The sequence below is a fragment of the Salvia splendens genome, chromosome 4 (assembly GCF_004379255.2).
Source record: "Salvia splendens isolate huo1 chromosome 4, SspV2, whole genome shotgun sequence".
In the NCBI taxonomy this organism is placed as follows: domain Eukaryota; kingdom Viridiplantae; phylum Streptophyta; class Magnoliopsida; order Lamiales; family Lamiaceae; genus Salvia; species Salvia splendens.
In genome coordinates, this window is record NC_056035.1 from 20,345,898 (window position 1) to 20,369,174 (window position 23,277).

Below are 23,277 nucleotides of genomic sequence, written 5' to 3' on the forward strand. Positions count from 1 at the left end.
CAAGCTTGATATTTTTGTTCTTACTAGGAAGAAAGGTTGACACCATGGAACCATTCCATATCTTGCTGAATGGTCTGGAGTTTCCTCAGTTTATTCGGTTATCAAAAATAGTCGCATTCATATTTATAAGGCTAACACTCATGGAGCCAAAATCAATATCATCGTTTAGAGTGTGGTTTTCATGATCATGCGATATGTTGTTAGGCGGTATTGTTTTGTGCATCGTTTAAAATTTGTATGCAAATTATATGTGTTTTGTTTTGTAAATATGCGTTTCTCGACAACAAACTGTGTCAGAGATGAGGGTAGATGGACTGGCCATGGATGAAGGCCAATGATGTGGTAGTATTTATGTGTAGCATCATCGCTAGCATACTCCAGTCCGGTTTGCAAGTTTGGATTTAGTCTTTTCATGTAATTATTATTAGTTTGATTAATTGTAAATTCATTCATATTTCTTTTCATAACTTAACCAATTGATGTTGTTTCAGATGATCCTCATTCATGTATTTGAATTAGAGTGTGATAAATTTTTATATTTTGTTATTAATTTATTTTGAGTTTAATATATTTTGGTCAATGATTCATGGTTAGTAAATACATTTTTTATTTACAATTTTATATAATTATATTATTTCCAATTACATTTAATTAATTTCTAATTTAAATTAATATTTTGAAATATCTTACATTATAGAAAGTTTACATATCCAGTAATTCGTAAGATGTTATAATCCTTAATCTTATATAATATTTTAAATTATTAAGATATCTTTATTTTAGCATTAAATAATGTTGTAGTTATTATAATTGGAATCTTATTTCACAGGTGATGTGAGTGGATTCATTTTCTATTTCTCAGAAATTAATCAAATCATGTTGTTTCATATGATTCTCACTCATATATTGTGAATCAGATAGCTCCAAATCTTTATAATTTGTTATTAATTATTTCGAGTTTAATAAGTATGTTTTAGTTGTATAATTCATAATTAACATTACATTTTTTTACAATTTTTATATAATGGTATTATTTCTGATTCCATTCAAGTTAATTTATAATTTAAAATTAATTTTTTAAATTATCCTAATCTGTGCATTCATTTTTCAAAATTTGATAACATTTACGTAACGCTTAGTTTTTAATTTTTGGAAAATTAAAAGGTTTAAAAATTTTTAATAATAGGTGAAGAAAGTGAAAATTTTGAGGAGTTATCTTCTATTTTTTGGACTATAAATATATGACATTAGGTAATTTATCCACTCACATATTTTTTTTCATCACGTTTTTCACTCCCTCCATATTTTCCAATACTCTTCATATTGTTTAACATGAAGTTATGATATTCTTTTTATTTTTTTCTATTATTAAAGTTTGTTTTAAAGTGATTAACAAAGTAAATTTGAACTGGGACGGTGGGAGGATTTTATTTATATTTGGCTCAATTATTGGTCATGATGATTATATTTTAACATTAAGGGTTTATGATTTAGGTTTCAAGGTTTGGGTTTTTAGCGTATTAGGGTCACTATATTGCAATGTAATGAAGCTCGACTATGATAAAATATAGTACTAATTTAAATGGATACAGAATACAAAAAAGATTACACACAATTTTGTGACAATATTATTCTGCGTCGGCGCTTTTATCTTCAAAATATAATTTTAAAACCGTTTTGAGGTTTGAAAAGCTATCGTCCAATTTTAAAACTTGCAATACTACCAATTTGTTTTCGGAATCAAAACTTAATCTTGTGTTAATCAATTAACAATTTAAAATCGTATGATAAAAAATATTTCGCCGTGCATCGCACGTGGGTTAAAACTAGTTACTATAAAGTAACAGTTTTTATAGTATATGAAACTGGAGAGAAAAATCAATATTTTTTTTGTAAATAATAACGTATTAATAAAATCAAGTCGGAAGTAAAAAATTAGAGCAAACTAAGAACTATTTTTTATTAAATTATTTGCACTAAAATTTATAAAAACTAATTTGATTAGAAACTCATGCATCTTAATATATAAAGACAACAAAAGTTATAATATTTTAAATTTAAATATATGCCGATAAATAAATGCAATAAGAGTAGAGACACAAAATGAAGATTGTCCATCATTAATATATGGACCCATGTTAACAAATACTCCTTAATTAGACCTAATTAAAATGGTAGTACAATTTAATGTAAAGGATAGTAAAGTAAATATACAAAATATTAATTTAACTAAAAATAAAATATGGTATGCAATTACTATAAAATCCCCATTATGGGATAGACATTATGTCTCAAAATCATTTCTCTTATGGGAAAATATGAAATTTTGGTCAAAGTTTGTAATTTTAAAAACTAATTTTTCAAAGATTATTCAAAAATTATTTTTATTACATTAAAAGACATTCAAGGACTTCGTGGAATACTGACGCACAAATAAGTGTTCACACTCCTGAAAGGGAACAAACCATTCGAAAGTAACGTATAGTAAGTTTTTTCCAAATCTGCCGTGAACTTGGAATCTAATGTAATAAATATATAGGTTTTGGTCCGCGGGGGTAGCACAATTGGTTCCGAAGAGAGAGTAAAGTAAGAGAGAGTATTGTTTCCATTTTTATAAACGTTTCATTTTTAATGGGACAGACCAAAAAGGAAAACGTTTCACTTCTAATGGGACAGAGGGGGTATGAAATATCTAGATTTTGATGGTAAAATTTAATATCACCTAAAATTATGAAAAGAAATACTCCAATTTCAAAATGTAAAACTAATCACTTATAATAGAAAAATCTAAAATAAAAAATTAACCACTTTGCAATGTGATAAGAGAGTATTGAGTATTAGGTTTTACTGTTTTAGGATTATTAACCAGCTCCACTAACTTCTTTACATAATCATTAGTGTATATAGTTTACATATTGATGAGTGTGGGAATAATTGTCAAACTTCTCATTGACTTCTTGTCAATCTTACCATATTTGAAAATGAAATTTAAATTTATAACTTTAATATTTTTCTAAGCAATCTCATAATGATCAAAATCGAAATTAATATGGAGAAATCAAATATGATAACAAAATGACATTATTTTTTTTTTATCATAACAACGTATGTTTTGAGTGTTAGTTAAACAATGTGGTTCTAATGTATTCCCGCTAATTTTAATTTTGGCCATTGTGGAACAATTAAAAAATTATTTTTTAATTAAAAAGTTACTATAAGATTGATCAAGAAATTAACAAAAAAAATGTGTTTTAAATAACAATTATATGAATTAGATTATTTGTTTTGGAGAGAGCACATGATCAGCCACGATCTACCTATATGGATAAACTTTTCACTGGACTCTACATCTATATTGCAAAACAATATGCATCGAGCATCCATCAAAAAATATAATAGATAATCGAGTTTGCTATGTATTTATTTATTGCTAAATAACATGTAACACGCCGAGTTAGGGCTAGTTGCATACCAATTAACATGGCAACGTGGAAGCAATAAATGCAAATAAATAAACTTTTATTATTTTTCATAAATAATATAATGAATACATTAAAAACACAAAAAAATACTATTTCTTAAATTGACCAAAACAGGCTGATCGATTATAATACAAATTAACAAAGTCAATGTACTGATGTTCCCAACTTCTTTCTCAAATTATACAATATCCTCAAATAGATGGCCTCGCTAATACATTGGCCTTTGGCCGTGCTAATCTGATTAAGTGACAATGTTTTGCAAGTATACCACGTTTTCGAATCTACTTCCATAGTAGTATAGACATTTCTTTTCGGCAGAGAGCTTAAGAAATATCGTGTTAAGTAAATTAAGTAAAAGAAGAATAAAGTAGGAAATGATACAAGTAGAGAGATGAAGATAGAATAAGTAGAGAGAGTAAAGTATGTGAGAAGAAATGTGTTGACTTTAACTGAAAGGGGAAATGACTCTACTACTATGGAACGTACTAAAATGACAAAATAACTCCACTACTATGGAACGGAGGAAGTAACTTATAAGTTGGATTTAGATCCTGCATAATAATAATACTAATACTAATAATAATAGTAATGAGATGATGTAGATATAGATTTAAATGGCGTTCTTCCATTTTTATAGGAAGGAGTACATTTTTTTTTACCACAGGTGTACTGAATTTGTTTTTGGCGGAATCTGACTAATCTTGTTCGATGGAATTTGAAAATCTCCCAACGGGTGGTGGGATTTGAACTCATGACTTTAAGGTTACCACAACTCCACGCTACCAACTGAACTACCGACAGTTTCAGAAGAGGAATCAAGAACGTATATTTTAGGAATGTACCATATTCATAAATCGGACCACATGACACATGTACAACTGAGATTGACAACGTTGTAGCTATCCTAAGTATCACACTCAATCAACCCTCAAAAGTCTAATCATATTTCATGCCAAGTCGCACATTTCGTGACTTCATCCAATTCTTTCAGACTGACTTTAGGTGGCCAGAAAGAAGCTTCACGTAGTGGTGAACGTGGTCCATGATCCATGTTTCATTTGTTGAACCATAATTTTAATCATCTCCAATTTTATGGAGTACTAAGGCATATTCTTTGTATAATTAATTAATTTCGTACCATATGATAGCTGTAGATGGACTTCTCATCAAACTCTTATATACTTTAATCAACGACTTTCTCAACTTTAAAATTATGTGAAATGGAATATGCATGAGATCATTCCTTGTACAGAATTTAATAAATTAGGCAAATTAACAAAGATTAGTATTGATTACGCCAAAATAGTATGTTATTCATTTTTTCCTAGTCCTATGCCTTGCTTCAAAGTTTCTCTATTTAATTTACTTTGTTTTTCTATAAGATGTTTTTATCAGTTATTCAATCATTATTAACGTTACTAAGAACATAAAAGGTTATATATAGTTGTAGATTTGGACTTATTCCTACAAACAGAATATATTTACTTGATTTATTATGATCCCTTCTTGATATGATGAAATAAAATGATGGAATGAAATATGATTCCTACTTCGATTCTATTTTTTTTGTTTTTTTTTGTTTGGTACGATGGAATGAATCAGGGTATAGAATGAAAATGCAAAGAAAATGTAAAGAAATTGTCATTTTAATTCTATCTTCATTCCATTAAATTTTAGTTTCATTTTTTCATGTTCGTTCCATTCCATTTTACCAAAAAGGGTCTAAGAAATTATATTATTTATAATAAAAGTGATACCTGGGGTTTGGGGGATGCATTGCAGGGTGACGCAAGTCACACGGGGTGGGAAAGGGGTCAGCCTGTCACGCCACGCCCCACTCTCGGCCCATTTGGTTGCCATGATGTTGCTGACGCTTTGCCTAAGGGCATCCGCAGTGGTGCGGATGTCCCGACGGACATCCCAAAAACACCTCCTGCCACGTCATACGGACTTCCCACTGTGGATGCCACGTCATACGGACATCCCACTGCACAGTGGCGGACATCCCCAAGGACATCCCGACGGACTTCCCACATTAAAAAAATCACTAATTCACCAATTTAACAATTTACGGAATTAAGTAATTTACGGAAGAAAAATTCGAAACGAATACGGAATAAAAATTTCATCAATTAAAAAAACGAAAAGTACATTTCACCAAAATAAAAAAATACATTTCAACAATTAAAAACTCCATCAACGACGACCCCTCCGCTACCATACTTATTCAATTATATCGTTCTGGAGTCGAACATGGGCTTGTTTTTGGCGCATGTTGGCGAATGCACGGACTCGCTCGACATCGTCATGGGGTATCCCCATGCGTACATTGCCAGTGGCCACGCCGTGGCTTGGACCCGCAGCCGTAGCATCATCGTTGGCCCAATCGGTCAGCGCTGAGCCTTCATCTTCGACAATCATGTTGTGCATGATAATACATGCGTACAGGATGTCGGCGATGCTGTCAACATACCAAAGCCGTGACGGACCCTTTACTACCGCCCATCGAGACTGGAGCACACCAAATGCCCGCTCCACATCCTTGAGCGCTGCCTCCTGACGTTGCGCAAAGTATATCTTCTTTTCATCCGTTGGGCATCTGATCGTCTTCACAAAGACGGGCCATATCGGGTATATCCCATCCGCTAAATAATAGCCCATACCCATACTGTGCTGGTTTCCGTTGGCGACGAAACTGACGGCCGGACCGACGGCCATGCACTGGTCGTTGAAGAGGGGCGACGACTGGAGGACGTTGATGTCGTTTTTAGACCCGGCTACTCCAAAATAGGCATGCCAAATCCACAATCGGTAGTCAGCTACTGCTTCAAGGATCATCGTGATATTCTTGGCCTTGAAACCAGTAGAGTACATCCCTTTCCAGACAGCGGGGCAGTTCTTCCATTCCCAGTGCATACAATCTATGCTGCCTAACATCCCCGGAAACCCGTGCTGATTCCCGTGCATATCCAGCAGAGCCTGACAATCTTCGGGGGTAGGCTTCCGAAGATACCTATCCCCGAATATCTCCCTAACGCCCTGATAAAAATACTTCAGGCAGTCGCGGGCAGTCGTCTCGCCGATGTGGAGGTACTCGTCGAACATGTCGGCCGCACCTCCATATGCCAACTACCTAATTGCGGCAGTGCACTTCTGAATCGGCATGTGGCCGGGTTTACCAGCCGCATCCTCCCGCACCCTAAAATACCCGTATCGACGCTTCAAAGCGCCCACGATACGCAGAAAGAGCGGACGAAGCATCCTAAAGCGTCGCCGGAATACGTTCTACCCAAACCGTGGCTCCGGCGCAAAGTAATCATTGTACAACCGACCGTGGGCAGCGAGGTGATCCCGGGGCACTATAGTGCGATGATGTATGGGTCGAGGCACCGTGCGTGTATCATCCGCATCATATGTTCATTGTTCATAATGCCCACCACCACCACTACCACTACCACTACCACTACCACTACCACTACCACTACCACTACCAGACATTACGGAAATATAAAAGAAATTTAGAGAGAGAGAAACTTGTTAAAACAAGTGGTGCGAATGAAATGAAATGCAACGAGACGTATTTATAGAATTTTTCAAAAAAAAAAAAATGCTAAAATCGGGAATTCCGCGCCTACGTCCGTGGGAGTCAACACAATGGCGGACGTCCCGACGGACGTCAGCGGAAAGGCGCAGACATGCGGTGTCCGTATCGGACGTCCGTATCCGCTGAACAGTTGCTCAATGGCGGACGTCGCGCACGACGGTCTGACATCCGCGAGGAAGTCCGCTATTGCGGATGCTCTAAATTTCGATTTGTATACATACATAAATATATTCTGTTACTATAAACAATTGAATATTACTCCTTCCGCCCAGGCTAAGATGACACATTCATTAACCGACATGGGATTTTATGAGTTGTTGGTTAAAGTGTTTAATTGGAGAGAGGAAAAGTGGATGAAAGTATTAAAATAGAGAGAGAAAGAAAGATGAATATTTTAATAGGAGTGAAAAAAGTTGTTGGGTGTATTAATTGGAGAGAGAAAGTTTCCAAAAAAGGAAATGTGTCATCTAAGTTGGGACAAACTAAAAATGAAAACGTGTCATCTTAAGCGGGACGGAAGGAGTAGTTAGTATTAAAATTTATTTTTTAAAATAAATTTATAGTCTATCCGTCCCAATTAAAATGACACACTTTCCTTTTATTTTGTTTAAAATAAGATTATACTACATTTATATTTTTGGAAACAATAAAGTAATTTTTTCTCTAATTGATACACTCAACCACTTTTTCTTCCTCCAATAAATTATTCAACTCTTATTCTCTCTTGTTTTATATTTATACCTATATTTTGTCTCTCCAATTAAAAATATATTACCAATAACTCTAAAAATATTGTACCAATTAATTAAGAAATGTGTCATCTTAGGTGAGACGAAATGAGTACTAATGATTCATACTTAAAGTCAGATCTTTTTATTAATTACGGTGTGCTAATTTAGGTACGTGTGTTATGAGTACAAGGACAAGCCTAATAAATGTGGGGTGATACACGCATAGAGTGTGTTATTAATTAGTTTTTTTAAAAATATTATTAGATGATTTCACTAATAATGGTAAATTTCTCTATTTATGCAGGTCTATCTTGAAACTAATATATAGGTTTAATAAATCAGGGGATGATACATTGGCTACTGTGTCCGAGAAAAAAAAATTGGTTTATGTTGAGACAAGGAGAAATCATGTTTAGAAAGCTTTTTTCCTTTTCGACATAATTTATAAAAAATAGGAAAATCTCATCAATTACTTTGTCGTTCTATTCAGAATGTTGAACTTTCTTTTCTAATTTATTTTATTCGAGATATCCAATTTTTATATTTAGAAAGAAATCCTCCTCTCATCTCTTTTCACTAAAATATTCAATTACATTTTTTCTTTCTATTTATTCCATATAATAATTTATTCTAAAATCTCGTGCCACTAAAAAATATAGACTTCTCGAGTGGGACGGAGGAATTACTAAACTTTTTCCTTATCTTTTGTCCAACACTTCAAGAGGATTACACCATTTCTTTTTCATATATACGGTATATTAAATGGAATGAGATCCTCTGCTGTGGTGGGGAGCATAGCAGAGCTGCTGCCCTCACACATACAAATATTTTAATAATAAATTTGAATTATTAAAAACAAAATTTAATATAAAATATTTTTTTGTGAGGGGCAGCAGCCTTTGCTGTGCTCCCCACCACAACATGGGATCCCTTCCCATATTAAAGGAATGAGATCCCTGCTGTTGGAGTTCAGTACTTGTGTCAAAGGATAATTAAGTTGTCAATATTACAGATTAAGTTATAGGAGTAACAAATACACGTGAAAATTGGTTATACATTATGGGCCATAGCAATTGAAGAGAGTAAATATTTATTTGTATTATAAGCAGAAAGCTAACCCAAAAGGATACGAAAAAATCAAAAAGATCTTAGATGTATCTAGTAGACTAGTACTAGTACACTAGTACTCTAGTTATGTGATGTATATACATTAGAATACTTTAAGGGCATGTTCAGTGTTTCAGATATAGCGAGAAATGGGCTCTTTTCCATACAAATATGGCCGTTCAATGTTTAAGTATTATTTCTGGACAGCCCGATCCGAAATGGAAGGCCCGCACTGTTCATTTCAGTTTTTTAGAGAAATCAATTCTTCCGAGTGAGACAAGAAATGATACAGCATTGCGAACCCCACCCAGAAATGAATGCACTTTTCCGGAGTTGCCCCTCACATTTTCATTTCCCCCCCCCCCCTTGTCTCTCTCTTGTGTTCTCAATTTTTCGTTTCCCCCTCTTGCATCGGAAACCCTAGGCCATCAACTTCAACACAATTTTCTGCAGAGAACTGCCTCACCACCTCCGTCAGCGTTTAATAAACGACAAAAATTTGCCGCCTCCAAGGTAATGGTGTACATATATATATGCCAAGTAGTCGTGCGGTGGTGGGTAAAAAATGGGTTTTGAGATTGACGATCTCGGTTCGTTTTTGCAGGGAAGATCCAGTTGCAGAAACGTTGAACCGTGTGCAATTCTTCACGTCTACAGGGTTTGGTGCAAAGGGGCGGCTGAGAAGGTTGAAATTAACCAGGTACTTTATATTGACGACCGCTTGGTCAAATCTGCAAATCTGAGTTGTATGAATATACATGGCTACTATGTGTTATGAAGTTTTCCTGTATTTAATTTGTTTATTTTACCCACCACGATCCGGATAGAGCAATGTACTATTGTGCCTCACTGGCTTCTCTGTACCATATGAATTCATAGTATTTGTTGGGTATAATTTAGCACAACTGCAGACTTGGGATTTGTTTTCCTATACAGGGTGGTAATTTAATCAGCTGTATATAGATATAATTACAAACAATGACAACGTCCAATGCTGCTAAGTATGCATTCTTGATGATGATGATGATGATGATGGAAGACATTATGCTCGTTTACTGAGCAGAGACCACTCTACTTGTACATAGGTACATGACCGCGCGCAGTAGATCGGCCAAAAGGAGATTTTAGACCACGCCAGACATTTCAGTTTGCTAAAAAAAATTCCAGATCAGATGAAACACCTAGATCGTCTAGTTAAACTTTCAAATGTAGATTCTATAGCTAATCTTTGTATGGACGTGAATACCTTCGGTAGACTTTGTCAAATTCTATCACAAAGGGGTGGGCTGATAACTGGGAAGTCCCTACCCGTTGAGGAACAAGTAGCAATATTCGTTGGGGTTCTGGCACACCACAATAAAAATCGCGTAGTCAAATTCAGGTTTAGGCGATCAGGTGCAACAGTGTCATATTACATGCAAAAGGTACTTTATGCCGTTTTGAGCTTACATGATGTGCTGCTAAAGAAACCCACACCAGTAACAGCCGACTGCACAGATAATAGATGGAGGTGGTTCGAGGTAATGGAAATTTTTAGTCTATTAATCTTCTCTAATGTGAAATCTAAGCCTCTATTTTAATCAAATACTTGTTTCTCAGGGTTGCCTTGGTGCATTGGACAGGACGCATATCAATGTGTTGGTCAGTAATGAGGACAAACCAACCTCTACAACACTGAACAGACCCTAAATACATAAATCTCGTTTCCTCTGTTTCACCCAAATTTGTTGATTTAAAAGTATGTCTGGTTCTTTTTAACTGAATATTAAAGGTCTGATTAAGCCTAAATCATTATGGAGTAGTATCAAATTTTTTTTTGTTTAACCACATGTGCACCGAATCCGTCTTTTGACGGATAACGCTGAGCAGTACACAATAATATAATCGGATACCCACTCATATAATTTATTGTCATTTTCTCCACTTTAGACTTATGAGGGTAATTTGTAATTTGTGAAAATTTATTATACATTTAATCATATATTTTTAACATTTAATATTTTTCACATAGAGGGAATACAAAAATCAAAATTTTAAATGATAAATTTTTATACTATAAATTATAGAAGTAGCATTAAGTGATAGAAATTGAGTGAAGCAGATAATGATAGCATAAAATTAATGGAGGCAAAATTAGGGTAAGAAAACAAAATAGAAATAGGAAGGGTTGGTGTGATGAAAACAAATCGTAAAATACCGAGAATGCCCCTGTGGTGCCAGGTAGGCCATGAGGACCCCCCAAAATAGACCTAATCATTGTATCAACAACTTAAAATCCTTGTATGATTAGACCATCCACAACGGGTCTCGCCGGCGTCTCGCGTCTCGTCTCGCTCAACGGGTCTCGCCGGCGTCTCGCGTCTCGTCTCAGCGAGACGAGACCCCGGCGAGACGCGTTGCAGCCTCCATCTCGTCCCGCGTCTCGTCGCGCGTCTCGACTCGGCGAGCCACGAGACGAGCTGTCTCGCCACGCGCCTAGGCGACGTGGCGCAGCCCGGCGTCGTGCGTGACGCCCACTCGCCGGCCCGCGAGTGGGCGTCGTCACGTGCTGATGCAATAAATATTTTTTTTTAAAAAAAATTCGAATTTAAATAAAAAAAAAAATTTGTAACGGTATTATTACCGTTTTTTTGTTTTTTTTTTATATTTTTTTTGTTTTTTATTAAATTTTTTACTCTATAAATACTCCTAAACCCATCCTCATTTACACACAACTACACATCTATTCTTCCTATCATCTAAATTTTCTCTCAAATTTTCGCTGAAATTTTCATAACCCAACTCAAGATGTCCGGCGACGGCGAGGGCAACTATGGCGGCTCCGGCTCCGGCGGGTGGGATCTCAACTCATTCGGCGATTGGGAGAACATGATCAACACATTGGGCGGTGGAGGTTCGTCAACGCCGGGGACCCAGGGTTCGGCGACGCCGGGGGGGTACCAACCACCCAATTTTGACCTTGATGCATATGTTCGTCCCAACGTCCCGCGGTTTTCGCAGGGATTATCCCAGATCCGGGAGGATTTTCCAGTTGATCCCACGCCGGGAGTAGGCCGAGGCGGTGGAGGTGGGCGAGGCGGTGGAGGTGGCCGAGGCAGTGTACAACCCCAGACGGGCGAGGACGAGGAGGAAGAAGAGGAAGAGGAAGAGGATCTTGGCCGACATCCGTACAACAACCTCGAAACGATGGCGGTGTACAACGCCTGGATCACGGTCTCGTACGATCCCATCGTCGGGAATCAACAAACCCGGAAGTGTTTCTGGGAAAAGGTTGTCGAGGTCTACCACCAAATAAAGCCGAACCGCTCCCGCAAGCGCACAGTTAAAATGATCCGCTGTCACTTTGACCGAGTCGACCGACAGGTCAAAAAATTCTGCGGCATCTACTCGGCGGAAGAGGCGCGCTACCAAAGCGGCGCCACGGCCACCGACATTTTGACGTCCGCTTTGCGCGCCTACTACCAGGACGAGGGACATCAATTCAGATTTGTTGATGTTTGGCGCGCCGTCAAGGACGAGGAACGATGGGCCAGCGGTTTCCGCTCCAGCTCGGGCTCAAACTCGAAGCGCACGAAGCATACGGCGAGTGGCCAATACTCGTCTAGTGCTGGTGCGTCTGGTGGTGACACTGCTGAAGGCATCAGCCAACATGATGCTGAATCCCAGGAGTTTGCGGGTACGGTCGGCGATGCAGGAGGATCCGCGAGTAGGCGCCGTCGGCCGCAAGGGACGAAGGCGGCGAAAGCGGCTAGAGCAAGGAAGGGCCGAGGCGAATCAAGCCAGCCGGCCTCAGGATCGGGCTCGCGAGGAGGCTCGGACACACTTATGGTGGCGTACATGACCGCCACAATGGCGGACACTTCCCGCTTCTCGCACTCCCAATACGCGGCCTGGTGGAACGGAATTGTGCATATGGCAGCACAACTTGGCCTTCCGACTCCCCCTCAACCTCGACCGCCTCCGGAGGATGATTAGCCCTTCCGATTAATTTTTTTTTATTTTGTGTGTTTTTTTATTTTGTGTGTTTTTTTTATTTTGTGTGTTTTTTTATTTTGTGTGTTTTTTTATTTTGTTTTAATTTTAATAAAGTGTGTTTGTTTAAATTGAATTGGGTTTTAAAAAAAAATTATAAATTAAATTGAATGAATAGTAATTAAGAGACGGTATAGAGACGGTTAAGAGACGGAGCGTTGCAGGTTCCGTCTCTTAGTTAAGAGATGGAGGCAAAAAGGACAGTGGGGCCCTCAAATAGTGCTCAAATAGTAGTTAAGAGACGGTTTAAGAGACGGTATAGAGACAGCGTTGTGGATGGCCTTATACTCTCTGTATTTTTGTGTTCCCTTATTTTCAATTTTTTGTCACACACATTCTCTTTAGAGCCTTCAACAATTCTTCCTCCTCCCCTTCCAAAAGGTGATCTTTTTTGAAAACCTACGACAAGGGTAAGATAGAGATTATTATTATTATTATTATTATTATTATTATTATTATTATTATTATTATTATTATTATTATTATTATTATTATTATTATTATTATTATTATTATTATTATTATTTCACCAACGAAGTTAGGCAATATTTCTAGTAACCCTTGATTTGTTTCCCACCAACAAACCAAAATCTCAACTACTATGCATGCTCTGATGCTCATGTTATTTAATTAATTACTTCCATGTTTGTTTAATTAATTAATGACAAGTTTATTCTTAACTGTAGACAGGAAAAAATGGAAAAGCTAAACTCGAAATTGCACTTGAGAATTACTACATAATGCAGGAGAATGAGAGGCTGAGGAAGAAGGTGGAGCTTCTCAACCAGGAGAATCAGGCGCTTCTCAATGAGCTCAAGCACCGCCTCGCCGCCGCCTCCTCTTCCGCCGCTAAGGCCAACAAGTGAGGCCAATAATCATCAAGATATATTATAGGAGTATTAAGGAGAAATGACACTAGAAATATAATCACCTTTTGTAGTAGTATCAGTTAAAGTCTTTTTATTTTCTTCTTGTTTGTCACTCCAGTTATATTATTCTAGAAATGAATATTTTGTTTTGTTACTATTATGGTTGTTTCATATTATTGCATCCACAAATTAAATTCACTTTATATCTTATTTTGTGACAATGCTTGCTACCAATTATTTATCGTGATAATAGTAAGTTTATAATAAGATAGTAGGAGTAATAAAATGGTCTAGCTGTATAAATAGGTTATTAGTTAAGTTGATTAATTAACAGCATTAATATATTGTCTATCGTATTTGTTTGATGGCAGTTTGCAATTGACGTCATTAATTTGAATTTGATGCATATTTTACCTAATAGGAGTATATTTTGTCGCACTGCTTTCATGTCAATAATTTGAAATATTACGAATATTTTAGGTCGAGCTAGTCGCATTTAGTTTGAATTAGGTCAATTTCGTAAAACTAATTCGAAATTGTTTTGATTACAATTATTACTTGTTATTTTCTCCATTTGATTCAAAGTTAAAATTATAGGTTGCAAACATTTAATATAGTTTCTGTAAACCAATAATTATTAGTAACACTGTTTCCCTTTTGTTTTCATTTATAAAGCTGAAATTTCATGAAGAATAGATAAAAATAACTTAATTAGAAATTTAGATAAAAAAAAACTCAATTATAGTGGAGTATCTATTATGAATTGTTAATAGTATTAAATGCCCCATGAGTAGGAGTGTAGGACTATCGATTACAACTATTTTGAATGTTGCAGTCAAGCTGTTTGTGTTTGGCAATGCAAATTAATTTCACACCATTTATAACCCAATCGCGAATAAAGCTTAATTTTTGGAATGTTGTTATGAGCAATTATATAAAAAAGCTTTTTGTTGGAATCACGATAGTCCAACGCATCTCCTACATAGCACTCATCTAAATTGGGTAATTAGCATCAATGTTTTTCAAGATTTAAATCACATCATCCACCCCACTCGAGTTTTAAACATAAAAAAATTCTGGAAAATCTAAGTGTCCTTGACTCTACAATTTTTCAAATCAAATGCGCCAATTTAATCTCGTATTTTATTTTTAATAAATGAAATTTACGTAGACGATAACCACAATTTGATCTCGTGCTTTACTTCAATAATGAATTTCACTTGAACGGTAATAGTACCCTTTTTGAACATTTAACACGTTGTCATAACACAAATGCAAAACAAAATTTAGAGCTCAAATCTCCTATATTCCACTACTCGGTCATTAAATTTGACTTTGTGTTTTTTTTGGGAATTTTGTGTGGATAGTGATAAATATAATTCAGCACTCTTCCCCATCCCTAAAAAATATGCACTATTTCCTTTTTTTGTTTGTCTCACAAGAATATGCACTTTTTAATTTTTTAAAGTCTTTTCTCTAATGATGTGAGACTTATTCTCTACTAACAATATTTTATTTTTTTCTTTCTACATCTCTCTTACTTTACCAATTTTACATTAAAACTCGTGTCAATCCCAAAGTACATATTCTTTGGGGACGGAGAGAGTACTATTTAGCATGATATCATCAAACTTACGTAATATCAAAAAATTTAGTATTTGAATGACCTATATCATCCTCTTTGCCTATGAAATTTGACCTTGCATCTGATTATCAAGATGCTTTACTTATGTAATGAATTTCATGTGAACTATTGAATTTTTACGTAGATATCAACGAATTTTTAATCTTAGTTCACTTTTTTTAAATGAATTTCAATTTGATAGTAATAAGAAGGAAAAATGTCATTATCTATAACTTATATTCTCTCCTCTTAACACAATGCAAAATAGTGACAGAATTAGTGACAACATCCAATAGCTCAACAACTAGTGACAAAATTAGTGACTGAAACGTGTCAGTCACTAATGCGAAGCATTCGCCTATGGTTTCCGTCACAGTAACTTTAGTGACGAAAAATCTGTCACTAAAACTTTTTACTGACAAGTTTATTATTGACGGATCTATCAAAACTTGATCTGTCACTAATCTGTTCAGTGAAGAAATCTCACTTATTCGTGAATTTTTTGTAGTGTAACTCACAAAGTAAAATTGCATAAAATATTATGTTAAATAGGAAACGTCCCACTTAAAAGAGGAAGGAGAGAGTAAAACTTAGAACATCTAGAAGGAGGAAATGTATATAGAAAAGGTATATCATGTATTTAATTTCTTAAAAGTGAAACATACCATTTTAAGTGGAACGTTTCCTATTTAACATAATATTTATGCAATTTAAAAAGTAACGTATTCCAAAGAAAAAAGATACGTAGAAAGGTAAATTATTTTTTAAAAAAATAATAGTACAAAATGCATTAAAAAAACATAAAGTGTAATATCTTTTTAAATACAAGGGGATTTTACCTCTCTATTGATGAGAAGGTAAAGATACATCTTTAAAATGAGAAAAAAAATAATACCTTATCAAATACCTCTGTCTTTAGAGAATGAATTTTTATAAAAAAAAAATAAATATGATAGTTATATCAGTTTATCTCTACCTTTACCTCTCTCATTGGATATGCTTTCAGGCAATTAAATTAATTAAATACGGTAATAAAAGACCCCCCACTTCCCCGAGACACCCACCCACTAAACCTAAAAATAAATTTAAAATAGGGGACAATTTGCTTTGAGAGTAAAAAAAAGGAGGGGGTTTGTCATTAAGATTCTGTGATGGGGAGGATCTAAGTAATAAGTTAAAACGTCATCAAATCTGATTGTACAAACAAAGTTAATGGGCACCCGCAACGCATCTTGTCGCAGGCTCTATCTCATCTAAGAGAGACGAGACCGCAGACAAGACCGCGTTGCGGGCTCCGTCTCATCCCCATCCCGTCCTTTGTCTCACTGCGGAGGGAAGTCTCGCGAGACAACTCCCCACGTCGCCGCGGAGGGAAGTCTCGCGAGACAGCTCGCCACGCGCGTTGGCGACGTGGCGAGCTCCGGTTTGTCCGTGACTCCCACTCGCAGCCCGCGAGTGGGTCGAAAAATATTTTTTTTGTTTTTTTTAAAATTCAGGAAAATTTTGAAAATTATAAAAAAAAACCCAAAAAATATACTATCCATTTATAGTCGTTTTTTGCAATTTTTAATTTTTTATTTTTTTTAAGCTCCCAATCACTTATATAAATATCAAATCATTCCCACAAATAAAATGTGTTTTATTAATGTGATTTTTTATTTTTTTAGAATTTTAAGTTGTAATTTTATTTAATTTAATGAAGTGTGTTTTTATTAATTGAATTTGTTTGAATTAAAAAAAATGAAATTGAATGAATAGTTAAGGGATGAGATGGTTAAGAGACGGTTAAGAGATGTATGGATGTATGTGTGGTAACTTAGTTAAAAGATGTGGTGAAAAGTATAGTGAGACCCATAAATAGTGAAGAGATGAGATGATTAAAAGACGGATAAGAGATTGTACGTGGATGGCTGGTTGTCACCAATCACGTCATTGCTATTTTTGCCTTGCCTACAGGTTGACCATCACGCACACAACATATCAGATCTAATTATAATCAACCATTTTTCTTACACACTTCATTAAAAAGTCTTAACATTGTGAATAGAACTTATCTGATTATATTGCTAGGTGAATATATGGTTAAAGAAGTAACTTATGTTACATTAAAAGCTTACAATGGGCTAAGATGATGGATTATGAGTAGTTCTTTTGGCAATAAAGAATTTTTTAAGGGATAAATTATAAAGAATGTTATTTTGAAAACAAAATTGTACACTCTCTGTGGATAAATAATAAGATACGGAGTAATTATTAAATACTATAGAGAGAAGTGGTATATTTTAGATATAATTGTTAAGTGTATTGAAACATGAAGATAAAGATAGCTAAGTGCTTCAATATGGAGTGCAAAGAAACAAATTTTATTCTTAAAAAAACAGAGAACATCTAATTGAGATAAATTAAATAGAAAATGTGATTATCTTAATTAGAATGGAGGAAATAAAAAATATTTCTTGAACTCTGCAAAAGAGGTAATTTGTTTAACATATTACAAATGCTTCTTCCTATCCTCTAAATTTAGGAACTGCAATAGTTTTTTATTGTTTAATCTAGTAATTTTAGGGCCTTAAAGTTATAATGACACCTCTAGTACTACATGCAAGACCACATTTCAAGATTCAGACATCATATATTTACAGCATCGACATTGGGGCGGACGATAGTCCGCGGCGGGCTATCGTCCGCCACTGTAACCATGCGGACGATGGCGTCGGAACACGCATCATCCGCGGTATCGTCCGCCCCACTGCGGGTCACGCGGATGATACCGCGGATGATGCAACTCGTTTTCCTTTTTTCCCGAAGTTTTTATCTATTTAAACCACCCATTTCTTTTCCATTTCCCACACCAATAATTCTCTCTCATCTCTCACTTTACCCACACACCAATATATCACTCCCAATCTTTCTCACTAAAAAAAATGAGACCCGGCGACGACTGGAGTACCTCGGAGGGCATTACTCGGGCTTTGACTCGGGCCTTATTCGATTGCGTTCATGAGGCTGCGGCGGAATGCTTGGCCGAAATGGACCGCGAAGAGGAGGAGCAGGCCCACGCGGTGCAGATCCCACGTCCGATTCGACGTCGGACGTTTGTCCGTCGCGAGTACGACGTAGTTCACCAACGTCTGTTCGGTGACTATTTTGACTAGCAATCACGGTGGGGCCAGACGGTTTTTCACCGCCGTTTTAGAATGAGGCGAGATATTTTTCTCAGCATTGTCCAAACGTTGGAGGCACGTGATGAATACTTCCAGTATCGGGAAGATGGCATCTGCAGACCCGAACTTACGCCATTGCAGAAGTGCACGGTTGCGCTCCGATAGTTGGACTACGGCACCACGACAGACATGTTCGACGAGTACCTTCACGTCGGGGAGACAACTAGCCGCGAGTGCCTGAAAATTTTTTGTAGGGGAGCTGTCGAGGCTTATAGCAACACCTATTTGAGAAAGCCGACTTCTGAGGCTAGACCGTGATGAAGATGCACGAGACGGCGCACGGCTTTCCTTGAATGCTAGGGAGCATCGATTGTATGCACTGGGAGTGGAAGAATTGCACGACGACGTGGAGAGGCCAATTTACCAGTGGATACAAGGGCAGCCACCCGACGATGATCCTCGAAGCCGTCGCTGACCATCGGCTCTTTTTTATCCCCATTTTTTTGAGAAGTATTTGATTGTGCATCCTCAGAAATCTTTGGTCATGAATTCGTATCTTGAGACATCATTTCTATCTAAGAAAATCCTACAAGACTACAATGAATTGGAATTCGGTCTATCTAAATCTAATTATGGATTTCCTAGGAATTACAAAGAAAACAAATTTTGGCAATTTGATCTAGTAACATTTCACATTTAAAAGCATTAATTATTAATAATGTAGGTTCCTCACCCTCCCTCCATAATGTTATCTTATTTCAAGTACAATGATTTCTACTTGATGCATTTTTCTGGAAGATTAGTAATATGATGGCTGCCTACCTACTAATTGGAAATTTGAAATATGATCAGAAAGTGAATCATTGGCATTTACTCCTTCTGTCCCAGTTTTAGAGTGACATTTTGCCAAAAAAGTTCGTACCAGTTTTAGAGTTACATTTACAATTTTCCATTTTTGGACATAGAAATTTACCCTATTATTCAACAAAATTACACTCAAATGCCATTATAAACACAAAAATAAACCCAAAATAAAAAACAAAAAACATAACCCCCCCACCCCACCCCCAACCCCCCTCATTTGACTTTCATCTATCTCTCGCTCTCCACCATTTCCCGTCTCCCCCATTCCCGAACCCTAATCGCCTCCTACTCCAATCGCCGATCTAAATTGTTGGACCCCTAATCGGCTCGTACTATTATCACTCCACCATTCCCGTCTCTCTCTATTCGCTTCTCATGGCGGAAGGTTGGGATCCATTGTCGGAGTGTGAATCCGTACTATCTTTCGATGCACCTCCCGAAACCCTAATAGTCCCTGATACACCACCGGAAGTGATTGAACGGTGGGAAATCGACCGTGTGGTCGATTGTTACCTCCGATCTGGACATCGGAGATGGTTTGCGGGCGTTGATGGGTCTGAGGTCGTCCATGAATCTGAGCTTCCCCCACCGGCTTGTTTCTTCGACGGATCTGAAATCCAGCCACCGTCTAAGGGCTTTGACGGGTCTGAACGCCAACCGCCGGCTGGGGGCTTTGACGGGTCTGAACCGTCCCTCCCCTGTGACGAATCTGGACCTCAACCAGCTTCTTCATCAAAGGTGGAGTACACCGAGAATGAGAAAGCTATGCTGCTTATTTTGTTGCCTGGCATGAAAGATCTCATCTAAACTGTGGGTATTTTCTCAATTCTGAGCCACCCCTTTGCTTGGTTTGGAGGCTGTTTTGGCATGAATTGATCTTGTTTGATTTCATATGATGAAGTTTTTGTGATGAATAACATCTGATTATCTGTTTATTGACTGGATTGGTTGGTTTTTGTGAACTTAGCCACTCCTTTGATGGTTTGGAGGCTTTGATTTGCAAATTTGTACCTCTGTGATGATGTTGTTCTGAGAGTTATGCATGCTCAGCTATGATGTCTCTGTATTGGTTGTGTTTTTGTGAACCTAACCACCCCTTTGATGGTTTGGAGGCTCTGATTTGCAAAATTGCAGCCTTTGTTTGGTTTGTTGGGTCTGATTTGCAATGTTGCTCCTCTGTGATGATATTTTTCTGAGAGTTATGCATGCTCAGCTATGATGTCTCTGTATTGGTTGTGTTTTTGTGAACCTAGCCACCCCTTTGATGGTTTGGAGGCTCTGATTTGCAAAATTGCAGCCTTTGTTTGGTTTGTTGGGTCTGATTTGCAATGTTGCTCCTCTGTGATGATATTTTTCTGAGAGTTATGCATGCTCAGCTATGATGTCTCTGTATTTGTTGTTTTTTTGTGAACCTAGCCACCCCTTTGATGGTTTGGAGGCTCTGATTTGCAAAATTATAGCCTTTGAATACATACAAAATGTAGTCTATAGATTTACAAGCAGGCTTAGTTACCATTCCACAGAAATCAGCCTATTAAACCTAACCCAAAATGTAGGCTATAACCAAAAAAACAAGTTTACATCCTAAACACCAAACTACTTTGATGCTTATACTGTAAACCCTAAGATCCAAGTGGATTATATAGAGCTGGAAAACATTCATTAGATGCCCTATGTCATATGAGGCACCCACATCATTCTGAGGTAGTAGCAGATACTCCAAGCTCTCTTTGACCAAATTCTCCCCAACTTCTAGGGATGTAGGAAGCCCCACTGTTCTTCTCAGCCTTTCCTTGTTCAAGTGGGGTATTTTGTAGTTGTTGCCTCCATGCACTTCAAGGATCTTACTGAGGCAGCTTTGCAATGTTAAAAAAACATTGTTCAGAGTTTGTGGTGTGAGTTCCTCAAAAGAACTCCAGACATTACCCAGTAATTCATCTATGTTGGTTGCTACTTTATCATCTTGTAGTGATTGAATGGCCCTAAAAAAGCCTAGGTCCAATACATTGGTGTCTGGGGAGTTGGCTGGTTGGCTGATTAGATGGAACTTAAATCCATCTGAACTTGCAAGCTCATCAAATTGTGAGTCAAAAGATCTTAGGTGAGGTTTGGCATTATCTTGTTGGATATAGATATACTTGCTTGCATTGGCTGGCCACTTTGCCTTGATTGCTGGAATAATCTGTGCATTATGAATGAATCAATGTAAAAATGATGACAGTATCAATGTCTTATAGGTTGTGTTTTTGTGAACCTAGCCACCCCTTTGAAGGTTTGGAGGCTCTGATTTGCAAAAATGCAGCCTTTTATTGGTTTGTTGGATCTGATTTGCAAAATTGCAGCCTTTGATGAATGAATCAATGTAAAAAATGCTAAATGATGACATTATCAATGTCTGATAGGCAGGTGAGGGGATAAAAATATCCATACCTGATTCAAGAGACATTCTCTCATTGCTTCCTTGTTAACTGATGGTATAGATTTAGTCTCTAATGTCCCTCTTGGCCTATTCTTGGACTTCCTTTTGGCTGGAACTTGTTTTGTGAATGGGAATATGCCTATTTTACCATCAAAGATGGTCTGACCATCTGTGCAAAACTGTGGTCTACTTACAGCACACATGAACATCACCTTTGTGATAAATCTTTTTGAGTTGCAAGACCTGTAAGGCTCATCCTCATCCGGCAACAGGTAGTATCTGTCAGCTTTTGTCATGTAAAACCATTTCTCATCAATATGAACTGTATTGTGCATAGCATGATAAAGAAGCTTTCCTTCATCCAAAGCTGGCTGAATATGAGTAAGACACCATCTCATTCTACTGATTTTGTTTGCTTCAGTGAGTGCTGGTTTTATGGCATTTGTATGTGGCCTTATCAGGTGACTCTTTGCCCATCTACCAACTGTTGTCTTGCTAACACCCATTTTACATGCAAGCTTTCTATAGCAAGATCTCTCAAGAAAAGACAATTGTTTGAACTTTTCATCATCAAAATGTACTTTACCTGTTTTCTTTTTATATCCTGATGTTCTGCCCCTCATGATAACAGGCTGCCCATCTGACATTTGCTGCTTGGCTATCCCCCATAATCGGCTCACTGTAATTCTGTGCACTTTGAATCTATTGGCTGCCTCTTGAAATGAACCATGTGGCAGTGCTCCAGCTTGGCATTGCTGTTGTAGGAACTGTACAATATGGTTCTTCATTTGGCTGCTCAGCTTCAGGCCTTGTCTCGGCCCTGGCTCCAGTTCTGCATCCTGAATATTCTCCTGCTCCATCTGTTGCTCCATATCTTGATCCATTTCCATTCCCCTATGATGAAATTGCTCTGAGGGGAATTTACATATAAATACCTCTTGGTTGGTGTGTAGGTAGGTGGAATTGGCAATTGTTGGTGTAAATGTGGAGTGAATGTATTTATAAAGGTAGATTACCTTTATTTTGATTTTGGATTTTTCCCTCCATGGGATTGTAAATTATTTTTCCCTCCTTAATTTGGAGGTTTGAGTAAATGAAAATGGAATGAATTCCCTCTTCAAATTTGTGTTGATGTGATGGCTGATAATTAGGGGATTGCTCCTTGTTCAAATTTTAGTTTAAAATTTAATTTTGTCATATCTTAATTTTATGTAAAGGAAATAGAGTAACCAAGGGGTAAAATTAAAAATAATAAGTCTAACTTATTTAAACAACCAAAATTAAATAAAGTGAAAGAAGAAACAATTTTAAACTAAAAAAAGTCAACCTATCTCACTTTCCACCTACTCACTTCATTTATTACATACTCTACCTTCTCACT

At 36.7% G+C, this 23,277-nt stretch overlaps 1 protein-coding gene across 1 annotated transcript; it reads right to left on the bottom strand.

Moving 5' to 3' along the window:
• Positions 1 to 21,017: 21,017 nt before the first annotated feature.
• LOC121800805 lies at positions 21,018 to 22,786 on the bottom strand. The gene is made up of 2 exons (XM_042200309.1): positions 21,908 to 22,786; positions 21,018 to 21,659 (listed from the first exon to the last, which is right to left on the bottom strand). Exons 1-2 carry the CDS (start codon positions 22,784 to 22,786, stop codon positions 21,018 to 21,020), a joined length of 1,521 nt encoding a protein of 506 aa, XP_042056243.1.
• Between the last annotated feature and the right edge of the window lie 491 nt (positions 22,787 to 23,277).

Coding starts and splice junctions, on each gene's coding strand:
- LOC121800805 (XM_042200309.1), bottom strand. CDS start 22,786: ATGGAAATGGATCAAGATATGGAGCAACAGATGGAGCAGGAGAATATT. Junction 21,660..21,907: donor GAGAATGTCTCTTGAATCAG/GTATGGATATTT, acceptor CATAATGCACAG/ATTATTCCAGCAATCAAGGC.